Here is a 12,140-nt window from a genome sequence, read left to right as displayed (position 1 = left end):
AAAGATATAGTTGCGATGGAGAAGGTACAGAGAAGGGCGACCAAAATGATAAAGGGAATGGAACAGCTCCCCTATGAGGAAAGACTAAAGAGGTTAGGACTTTTCAGCTTGGAGAAGAGACGGCTGAGGGGGGATATGATAGAGGTGTTTAAATCATGAGAGGTCTAGAATGGGTAGGTGTGAATAGGTTATTTAGTCTTTCGGATAATAGACTAGGGGGCACGCCATGAAGTTGGCAAGTAGCACATTTAAAACTAATCGGGGAAAGTTCTTCACTCAACGCACACTTAAACTCTGGAATTTGTTGCCAGAGGATATGGTTAGTGCAGTTAGTATTGCTGTGTTTAAAAAAGGATTGGATAAGTTCTTGGAGGAGAAGTCCATTACCTGCTATTAATTAAGTTGACTTAGAAAATAGCCACTGCTATTATTAGCAATGGTTACATGGAATAGACTTAGTTTTTGGGTACTTGCCAGGTTCTTATGGCCTGGATTGGCCACTGTTGGAAACAGGATGCTGGGCTTGATGGACCCTTGGTCTGACCCGGTATGGCATGTTCTTATGTTCTTATCCACTATGACGCCTAGATCTTTTTCTTGGGTGGTAGCTCTTAATATGGAACCTAACATTGTGTAACTATAGCAAGGGTTATTTTTCCCTATATGCAACATCTTGCACTTATCCACATTAAATTTCATCTGCCATTTCTATGTCCAATTTTCCAGTCTCACAAGGTCCTCCTGCAATTTATCACAATCTGCTTGTGATTTAATTACTGTGATTCATTTTGTATCATCTGCAAATTTGATTACCTCACTTGTCGTATTTCTTTCCAGATCATTTATAAATATATTGAAAAGTAAGGGTCCCAATACAGATCCCTGAGGCACTCCACTGTCCACTCCCTTCCACTGAGAAAATTGCCCATTTAATCCTACTCTCTGTTTCCTGTCTTTTAGCCAGTTTGCAATCCACGAAAGGACATCGCCACCTATCCCATGACTCTTTACTTTTCCTAGAAGCCTCTCATGAGGAACTTTGTCAAACGCCTTCTGAAAATCCAAGTACACTACATCTACCGGTTTACCTTTATCCACATGTTTATTAACTCCTTCAAAAAAGTGAAGCAGATTTGTGAGGCAGAGCGTACCTTGGGTAAAGCCATGCTGACTTTGTTCCATTAAACCAGGTCTTTCTATATGTTCTGTGATTTTGATACTTAGAACACTTTCCACTATTTTTCCTGGCACCTCTTTGCTCTGGGTGCATTCTCAGGCTCAGCCCAGCAACTTTCACTCCTGCCTGCAGTGCCTCCTGCTCAACCTCAGCCCAGCAAGCGAGTTAAAAAGACCCGAGGCTCTGCTGTCAGCTTACTCTCTCCACTGTCTCAGGAATTAAGTTTTTACTTTCCCCCCCACAAATCAATAATGATAGGCAGTATTGCAGAAATGTGTAATACTATTTACAAATAAATATAATAAGAATTGGTCCAGGCCACATTTGAAATGTGCTGTAATAAAATCAGCTGAAATGTAGTGTAGCCTGTGGTAGTGCTAAAGAAACTGAACGGGGGGTGCAGGCCCGATGGCACGGAAGGCGTGAGTTCCATTCCCAGGCCTGGCTTCTGTTTCTTGGACCCGCTATGGAGGCAGTTCGGGGGTCCCAGGTATCACACAACAGCACCACCTGGTGGCTGTCCAGCTGCACTTTTACAGAGCTCCAAGGGGAACCGTGATTTGTGCCTCTCCGCCTGAGCACACTTGCTGGGCTAGGCCCTGGGGCTGTCCTCGGGGAGGCAGGGAGATGGAAGTGACCCACCCTAAGCCCTGCCTCGTCTAGGGGATCCCATGCTACTGGCGTCCCCAGCTACAGTCCCCGCTGCCCACAGGTGGAGTCAGAACCTTGCTCCTTACCTGCGGCCGCCTCCTCGACGGGGCTTTGAAGTCCGAACCACGCAGGGTCCTGGAGTCTCGTGGGATCCATTGGTCCCACACAGTTCCAAATTAAGACTGAAGCCGGCAGAGGAGGAGGATGCAGCAGCAGAATAAGACTGTGAAAGGTGGGCCTTCCCCCCAACTGCCCTAGGGTCGGCCCTGGCTAGACAAGAGGGTGTTAAACACTGGGGAGAATCCCAGGAAGCTGCCCAGGAAGGCTCATGGCACCTTTAGCCCAATTAGGGAAGGTTCTGAATGAAGTGAAGTTAAAACTGCAACCAAAGCAAACTCCATGATGTTAAAAGCATGTGAGGAGTGTGTGTGTGTGTGCAGCTGCCCTCTGACTTCTATCTTAGAGCTGGATTTCATTCAAAATTAATCTTTTTTTTACTTATTTACTGCACAAAGAATAAAATATGAAACTCGGGATATGTCCTTTCATTGGTGAAGACCTAAAACCGACTGTCCAATGATAATGCCAGTAACAGAAGGAACACATCCTAAGCTTCACCATCCACTCTCTCTAGGCAGTAACTGACCTTGGAAGAAAAAGGGATTATACCCGGCAAGCTGAGCTAGAAGGCACTGGTAATCGGAAAGGTTTGTGCATCACAGTAACATGTCAGCATAAAATGGCACTTTTCACGCAGCCTAACCCTGAAAAAAAAAATCTTAATAGCATGCTGCCCATTTTTCAGTCTCAGGGTTGTTAAACGCTTAATACCTTGGAAGCAAAGGAAATTCCATCTGAAGGTTCGATTGCTACCACCTTACCAGAGGAACCTGGGACAGCAATCGTCAGAGGAGCCACAGGAATACAAGGAAGTGTGGGGGATGGGGGATGAAAGGGGCAGACCAAAATTCCTGAGAGGAGAAAGGTGGCGGGTAATACAGTCCTAACCTCTAACGTCCTGAGCTTGGGCCCTACTAGGGAGAGGCACTTTGGCTGCAATGCCAGATTACGGACAATCACCCCTGCCTGGGGAAGTTCTGCTCCTCCCTTCTCAGCTATCCAAGTCAATCACAGAACGTTGTGAAACGTTATTAAATATTGTAAAATATAACTCATCTTCATATTTTACAAGTACAAAAATATGAAACTGTTTGCTCTTTGGCCTCTGCTTGCGCCCTGTGCGACGTCAGGGCAGAGAGGGAGTTTGTCCCCATCGGGCTCTATGCTGTGGCGTCTTTGCTCAGATCTCCATTGGTTGTGGCATTGCCTTCGTGCAGTTTGATGTGGGCACCGTCGGCTGGCTCTGCTGCCTTCTCCCGGCTCTTCTTCTCCTGGATTAAGCGATGTCGGAAGTAAAACAGGTATATCGGGAGAAGAAAGCCCGCCAGGGAGAAAATGAGCAGACCTAAATTCACCTGGAGAGAGAAGGGGGAAGAAGGGAAGCTGTCAGCTATCCTGCTTGAGCAGTACCACACACTGTGAAACATAGCAGATGCCAGCAGATCAGGACTGATTAAGCCACCCAGTTATCTTGTTCTAGCTAAGGATATCTTCCTTGCTCAAACTCACACAGGGAGTAGTGGGAGGCTCAGTGACTTGTTCGGGGGGTGTCACACGTTGGGTGCCCAGAGGTTGAATGACTTTCTCAGGTCACAAATTGAGTGCTGGTGAAGGGAATGCAAGTAGAACCTCCAGTTTGCAGCTCAATGCGAGTCTAACCTCTACTTCACACCTCATTCTTAATATTTTAAAAGTTTGCCTATAAAGATACTCATCTTAAAAGAGGATTAATAAATGAACATGGATTCTTACCTGCTAATTTTTGTTCCTGTAATACCACAGATCAGTCCAGAAAAGTGGGTTGTGTATCCCTACCAGCAGGTGGAGACAGAGAACAATTAGAACTCTGGGCCACCTGCAGTCCCTCAGTATTGACCTGTACCCAAGCCCATGCTAACAGAACTAAATAACGGAGGGTAGCACTCAACCAAATTTCCGGACTACCACTTCGTCGCTGGCAAAAACCAGACTGAACAACTGCTAAAAACTGCTCCATGAATCATATCTGAAAAAAAAAGGAGCTTCAGCAATAGAAAAACTTAAGCAGGTTCTGACTAAGACAGTCTTTCGGTATCTGAAGAAAGGGGTGGGCCCCTGGACTGATCTGTGGTATTACAGGAACGAAAATTAGCAGGTAAGAACCAATTCTCATTTCCTGAACATACCCAGATCAGTCCAGTAAAGTGGGATGTACCCAAGCCACCCTACACTGGGCGGGAACCCGAAAGACCCGCACGAAGCACACTCTCCCCGAAGGACGGCTCATCAGAAGCCTTAACGTCCAATCGGTAATGTTTCGTAAAAGTGTGAATAGACGCCCACACCGCCGCCCCACAGATCTCCTGAGGCGTCAGTAACTGACACTCTCTGCCCAGGAGGTAGCCTGAGCCCTAGTGGAATGAGCTCTGAAACCCAAAGGCACCTGACGCCCTCGGGCTACGTATGCCGCGCAAATGGCTTCCTTAATCCACCGAGAAATGGTCGCCTTTGACGCTTTCTCCCCCTTCTTTGGGCCACTAAACAGAACGAACAAATGATCAGAAAGTCTGAAGTCATTGGTAACTTCCAGATAACGCAATAAGGCGCGCCACACAGCCAAAAGATGAAGGTCTCTGTTCTGAGAAGACTCCCAGGACCAGTCAGGGAACCCCGGAAGCTCCACAGTTTGATTGACGTGAAAGGCTGAAACCACCTTAGGGACAAAGGACGGAACCATACATAACGATACCCGATCGTCGTAAATCTGAAGAAAAGGATCCCGACAAGACAGCGCCTGCAACACTTGAGATCTGAAGGGCCGAGCAAATGGCCACCAAAAACACCGGGTTTCAAAGACAGATCTTTCAGGGAAACTCCACGAAGAGGCTCGGAAAGAGCGCCACATAGAACTCGCAGGACTAAATTCAAACTCCAATCCGGACACACCGAACAGATGGGAGGGAGTAAATGTTTCACCCCCTTAAGAAACCGAGCAATATCCGGATGCGCTGCCAGCGAACAGCCCTCAAAGTTTCCCCGCAAAGCACCTAGAGCTGCAATTGTACACGAAGGGAACTGAATGCCAAGCCCTTAGCGAGGCCCTGTTGCAGAAAGTCAAGCACCCGAGGAACATGCACCACTAAAGGGACACAGGAACGCTGACGACACGTCTCAAAAAGCTTCCAAACTCTCACATAGGCCATAGAGGTGGCTGGACGTCTCGCCTGTAGGAGGGTGGAAATGACTTATAGAAAACATAGAAATGACGGCAGAAGACAAAACGGCCCATCCAGTCAGCCCAGCAAGCTTTCACACTTTTTTTTTTCTCATACTTATGTTACTCTTGGCCCTTATTAGTAACTTTTTGGTTCTAGTTTCCTTCCACCCCTGCCATTGATGTAGAGAGCAGTGCTGGAGCTGCATCTAAGTGAAGTATCTAGCTTAATTGGTTAGGGGTAGTAACCGCCATAATAAGCAAGCTACTCCCATGCTTATTTGTTTACCTGGACTAAGTAATTCAGTCCTGGTTGGTTGTTGCCTGAATATAAATCCTCTTTTCCTCTTTGCCCCCTGCTGTAGAAGCAGAGAGCTACACTGGATATGCATTGAAAGTGAAGTATCAGACTTATTTGGATTGGGGTAGTAACCGCCGTAACAAGCAAGCTACTCCCCCGCTTTTTTGTGAATGCAAATCCTTTTTTCCACATTTCCTCTTGCCGTTGAAGCATAGAGCAATGTTGGAGTCACATTAACCGTGTGTATGTTTGTTGAATAAGGGTATTAATCTCCAGGTAGTAGCCATCATTCCCGCAAGCCACCCCCACGCCTCTTCTCTTCATTCACATCCTCTAGACTTTATGGATCCACAGTATTTATCCCACGCCCCTTTGAAATCCTTCACAGTTTTGGTCTTCACCACTTCCTCTGGAAGGGCGTTCCAGGCATCCACCACCCTCTCCATGAAGAAATACTTCCTGACATTGGTTCTGAGTCTTCCTCCCTGGAGTTTTAAATCGTGACCCCTGGTTCTGCTGATTTTTTTCCAACGGAAAAGGTTTGTCATTGACTTTGGATCATTAAAACCTTTCAAGTGTCTGAAAGTCTGTATCATATCACCCCTGCTCCTCCTTTCCTCCAGGGTGTACATATTTAGATTCTTCAATCTTTCCTCATAAGTCATTTGATGAAGAGCCTCCACCTTTGTGGTCGCCCTTCTCTGGACCGCCTCCATCCTGTCTCTGTCCATTCGGAGATACAGTCTCCAGAACTGAGCACAGTACTCCAGGTGAGGCCTCACCAAGGACCTGTACAAAGGGATAAGAACATAAGAAAATGCCATACTGGGTCAGACCAAGGGTCCATCAAGCCCAGCATCCTGTTTCCAACAGTGGCCAACCCAGGCCATAAGAACCTGGCAAGTACCCAAAAACTAAGTCTATTCCATGTAACCATTGTTAATGGCAGTGGCTATTCTCTAAGTGAACTTAATAGCAGGTAATGGACTTCTCCTCCAAGAACTTGTCCAATCCTTTTTTAAACACAGCTATACCAACTGCACTTCCCTTTTCTTACTCGAGATTCCTCTCTCTATGCAGCCCAGTATTCTTCTGGCTTTAGCTATCACCTTGTCACATTGTTTCGCCGACTTCAGATCGTTACATACTATCACCGCAGAGGTTTCTGTGGTTCAAGGTCTTGGGATGACACTTCAAATTTCGAGCACTCCCATTTGGTCTCGCAACAGCTCCTCGCACGTTCACCAAGGTGATGGTGGAGGTGGCCTTCCTTCGTCAGGAGGGAATCTTGGTCCACCCGTACCTGGACGACTGGTTGATTCGCGCGAAGTCTCGGGAGGACTGCGAGAGATCAGTGCACATGGTGATGTTCACATTGCGATCCTTAGGTTGGGTAATTAATGTGCAGAAGAGTCACTTGGAGCCCACTCAGAAGTTGATTTATCTCTGAGCACAATTCGATACCTTGCTGGGCAAAGTATTTCTAGCGGCGGACCGAATAGGGAAGTTGCAGGAACAAATACATTCCCTTCTTCGAAGGAACAATCCCACAGTGTGGCGTCATCTTCAGGTCCCGGGCTCCATGGCTTCAACCTTGGACTTGGTTCCTTAGGGTGTTTGTTCACTTAAGACCTTTACAGCGTGCGCTTTTGTCTCACTGGAGCCCAGTGTTGGAGCAATTCCATCTACCAATGCCTCTACTTCCGGAATCCAGAGCCAGTCTTCATGGTGGCTGTCACTGGACAATCTTCTCGAGCTCAAAGCTATTGTCCCAGTTCCGGAGGCTCAACAGGGACGAGGTCGGTACTCCGTGTGCTTTGTGGTCCCCAAGAAGGAGGGCACGTTTCGGCCCATCCTCGATCTGCAGAAGGTGAACAGTTGCCTTCGGGTTCCTTGCTTTTGTATGGAAACCCTGAGGACAGTGATGGCCGCGGTTTGAAAAGGGGAGTTTCTCGCTTCTCATCCCGCTTGAACAAACGCACCATGCTGAGGTCATCCCCCTCCGCAGGAGGGTCATCGGGCTCATCCGGATCATCAGTATCCACATCAGCCGGATCCGGCCACGGATCCGGGTCTGCCGCCCCTACTACCCCAAAAGCCGGCATCACCCCAGACCCCGGGATTGGATCTCCCGTACCCTGGGGAGAATCCCCTGTGGGGTGAGCCTGATCAGAGATGTGCTGACAAGGGTCCGTGCCCCGACCTCTTTTCTCAGGCGGGTCTGAACCTGCCCCCAGGAGACCGGGCTGCTTTACTGCCGTGCGTTTCCTTGCCAGGAAAGCCTGGTGCATAAGGAGGACAAATTCTGGGAAAAACCCTCCAGGTCCCCCTCTCCCACTGAAGAGTCGGCTGGGGTGATATCATCAGTTTCCCCCGGTGAGGTCTTCCTTCACCGGGGCTAGAACAGGCGGAGAATCCTCTTCCCGCGAAGCCGAGACAGACTTTCCCGCCCCGAGGGAGGAGGTAAGAAGCCCTGAAGAGCCCTCTAACCCCGGGGAACAGGCTGCTCATAAGGAGGTCGCGAGACCCACACGCGCGGCAGGCCTGCGATTCTGTTTTCGGTCCCATCCGCAGCAGCGCGCCGATAGTCTGAAATGAAATATAAAAGGGCGCGAATAAAAAAAAAAGAAACGCTCAGAGCCGCGACGCGGAGAAAATTTCAGTCAGGCAGGACCAGAAAAAACAAACTTTTCGTGCTGCGGGCTAAGAGACTACCGGCTGAGGAGGGAAAAAAAACCAACACGCGCAGCCGTGCCGCGGGAAAGGAGCCTGTCTACAGTGAAATCACAAGGCCCCCAGCAGGGTAAACGGCGAGTAAACGAGGCACACGGAGAAAAACTCACCCTTGCCCTCAGAAAATGACCCGGAGCCCCGGGGAACACTGCTGACAGCTTCCCCAGCAGGTCTTAAAAGACCCGGTCCCTCCTGCACCTCTCCTTACCTCAGCACTGAAGACTGTCAGTCAGCCGCCGTGAAAACAGCTCGTTTTTTTTTTAATTTACTCATTCTATTCCACTCATTTAATAAATCTCTATCATATCCCCTTAGCTGTCTCTTCTCTAAGCTGACTAGTCCTAACCTCTTTAGCCTTTCCTCACAAGGGAATCGTTCCATCCCCTTTATCATTTTGGTTGCCCTTCTCTGTATCTTTTTCAATTCTGCTATATCATTTTTGAGATGTGGTGACCAAAATACTCAAGATGAGGTCGCACCATGGAGCGATACAGAGGCATTATGATATGCTCTGTTTTATTCTCCATCACTTTCCTAATAATCCCCAGCATTCTGTTTGTGTATGATATATGAACACAAGATGAGGATGCACCATGGAGTGATACAGAGGCATTATGATATGCTCTGTTTTATTCTCCATTCCTTCCCTAATAATCCCCAGCATTCTGTGTGTGTATGATATATGAACACAAGATGAGGATGCACCATGGAGTGATACAGAGACATTATGATATTCTCTGTTTTATTCTCCATTCCTTTCCTAATAATCCCCAGCATTCTGTTTGTGTATGATATATGAACACAAGATGAGGATGCACCATGGAGTGATACAGAGGCATTATGATATGCTCTGTTTTATTCTCCATTCCTTCCCTAATAATCCCCAGCATTCTGTTTGTGTATGATATATGAACACAAGATGAGGATGCACCATGGAGTGATACAGAGGCATTATGATATTCTCTGTTTATTCTCCATTCCTTTCCTAATAATTCCCAGCATTCTGTTTGTGTATGATATATGAACACAAGATGAGGATGCACCATGGAGTGATACAGAGACATTATGATATTCTCTGTTTTATTCTCCATTCCTTTCCTAATAATCCCCAGCATTCTGTTTGTGTATGATATATGAACACAAGATGAGGATGCACCATGGAGTGATACAGAGACATTATGATATTCTCTGTTTTATTCTCCATCACTTTCCTAATAATCCCCAGCATTCTGTTTGTGTATGATATATGAACACAAGATGAGGATGCACCATGGAGTGATACAGAGGCATTATGATATTCTCTGTTTTATTCTCCATTCCTTTCCTAATAATTCCCCAGCATTCTGTTTGTGTATGATATATGAACACAAGATGAGGATGCACCATGGAGTGATACAGAGACATTATGATATTCTCTGTTTTATTCTCCATTCCTTTCCTAATAATCCCCAGCATTCTGTTTGTGTATGATATATGAACACAAGATGAGGATGCACCATGGAGTGATACAGAGACATTATGATATTCTCTGTTTTATTCTCCATTCCTTTCCTAATAATCCCCAGCATTCTGTGTGTGTATGATATATGAACACAAGATGAGGATGCACCATGGAGTGATACAGAGACATTATGATATTCTCTGTTTTATTCTCCATTCCTTTCCTAATAATCCCCAGCATTCTGTTTGTGTATGATATATGAACACAAGATGAGGATGCACCATGGAGTGATACAGAGGCATTATGATATTCTCTGTTTTATTCTCCATTCCTTTCCTAATAATCCCCAGCATTCTGTTTGTGTATGATATATGAACACAAGATGAGGATGCACCATGGAGTGATACAGAGGCATTATGATATTCTCTGTTTTATTCTCCATTTCTTTCCTAATAATCCCTCGCATTCTATTTGCTTTCTTGAAATCTTCTGCTCCGAGTGCAGCAGCAGCCAACCAATTATCAACAATAACGCCTGGCTCCTTTTCCTGAATGGTGACTCCTAATGGGGGAACCTTGCCTTGTGTACCTATAGTTTGGGTTACTCTTCCCCAAGAGCATCACTTTGCACTTGTCCATATTACATCTTATTTGCAATTTCCATGCCCAGTCTCCCAGTTTAGAAGGTCCTCTTGCAGTTTCTCACCAATCAAAAGAAAATAAAGATATTTTAGGAGGGAAGCAGGCTTGCACGGCCTTTGTGATAAGGCTCTGGAACAGATTACCATCTGCTGTTAGGGTGGGGCTTTTTGTGCTTGCTCAGGGAGAACACTCTAAGCCTTCCTTAGCTTCTAGAACCGTCTCTGAGCCAGGCTGCTGCCTATGACGTCACCCCACTCGGGATTTTCCTCCTCCTTGTTCTCAGGGAATTGTATTTCTATAGAATCAGCAGGAGGAAGAAACAAGACAAGCATCCGGGAACTCCCCCTCATTGCAAAACGCTTACCATGAGGGCTACCAACAAGGTCCAGGGCAGGCTGAGCTCTGCGTCTAGGCCAGCGGCATTCACGCCCAGCCCTTGAGGGCCACAAACAGGTCAGGTTTTCAGGATATCCCTAATAAATATGCACGAGATAGATTTGCATGCACAGTGCCTTCCATTCTATGCAAATCCGATTATGGGCGTATTCATTAAGGATATCCTGAAAACCCGACCTGTCTGCAGTCCTAAGAACTTGAGTGAATATAGTTTCAGTTTCATGACAAAAATATGAAGTAGGTGGTCCGTAGATCCAAGGGACGGAAACAGGAGTGGCTGAGCCAGAGCGGGGCTTCCTGCTGGCCTCAGCTTTCCCTGCCGCAGACTTCCCTAAAGACCACGCGTGCGTTTCACCCACAGGCTCTGCACCCGTTTTGAAAGGGAAAGTGCTTGTGCATTTCCCAGCCACGAAGCACCGACAGATCCTTGCATCTGCTTTTTCTGTGGCTGAGCTTTTGCTGGAAAAAGTGTGCACGCAGAGCTGAAAATGCCACCCACGCCACATCCTTTTCTCCCCCCAGCCCAAAACGCCTCCTGTGAATGCGGCCAAAAGTGCGGGCACCATGGAACGATGCAAGTTTTTAGCAGCATTGGAAGAGGGCAAACAGCCAGTTTACGAGAATAAGTTACTCTTTAGCTGTGGCAATAGCTTTTGGGAATTGCCCTTTGAGAGTTTCGCTTATTTTGCTTCCATGGAAAAAGTTGCACTGAGCCCCTAACCGGGGACCTCCCTGCTCTGCCTCCATAGTAACGTCTGCCTCCCCCCGGCCCTCCATCAGTTTATTTTCAGCAGGCCCAGTAACCCTCTTCTTACCCAGAAGGCGTCACCGTGCAGTGGTTCCACCATTGCCATGAAGAGAGGATGCTGGAGGAGTGCGAACACTGCACTAATGAGAGACTGCAGCCCAGTCAGGGTCCCAAAGTGATTGGATGGATAGCTGTCAATCAAAGCAGCACATTGGAAAATGAGAAGATAGCAAAATAAAATTGTCACAAAATCTAATAAAAAAAAAAAAAAGAACAGTCTTCAGAGCCAGAGGCTTTTGCCCATAATAAATGCCTGCACGGCCAGTGACACTCCTGCCAGTCTTCTGCACTTCTGACCACCACACCAATATATAATCACTGGCGCTACCACAGGTGCAGAGATCACTGTGCCTGTATAGACAGTACATACTGCATTAATGACACTAACAGGCCACGGTGGACAGTCACAGTGTGCAGAAAGTGGGGAAGAGAAGGGACTGAAATCCACACTTCCTGCCTCTGGCCAGGATAGTCGAGAAGTCCTGACACGGAGGGGTTTTGCAGTTCATTCTGCAAAATCCCTCCGTGTCAGGAAATCATAATTGCTTAAAGAGCTGGACAAACTCACACAGCCGCATAGAGACCACCACAAGCCGAGTGGAAGAAGCCACGGACCAGTGTGTGCAAGACGAACGTCAGAAACTGTGAAGGAACATGAGACAAGAGTGAGAAAACCAAC

At 47.0% G+C, this 12,140-nt stretch overlaps 1 protein-coding gene across 1 annotated transcript in view; it reads right to left on the bottom strand.

Annotated features, from left to right (window-relative positions):
* Positions 1-1,126: 1,126 nt before the first annotated feature.
* Positions 1,127-12,140, bottom strand: part of SLC43A1 (solute carrier family 43 member 1) — an 80,015-nt gene continuing 69,001 nt past the window's right edge. The window contains 3 exon segments of the mRNA XM_029574976.1: positions 1,127-3,303; positions 11,469-11,592; positions 12,030-12,103. Coding sequence (XP_029430836.1) covers positions 3,109-3,303; positions 11,469-11,592; positions 12,030-12,103 — 393 coding nt within the window. The 3' untranslated portion in view covers positions 1,127-3,108.

Source organism: Rhinatrema bivittatum, chromosome 13 (genome assembly GCF_901001135.1).
Source record: "Rhinatrema bivittatum chromosome 13, aRhiBiv1.1, whole genome shotgun sequence".
Taxonomy (NCBI): domain Eukaryota; kingdom Metazoa; phylum Chordata; class Amphibia; order Gymnophiona; family Rhinatrematidae; genus Rhinatrema; species Rhinatrema bivittatum.
This window is presented reverse-complemented; position numbering and strand designations above follow the sequence as displayed.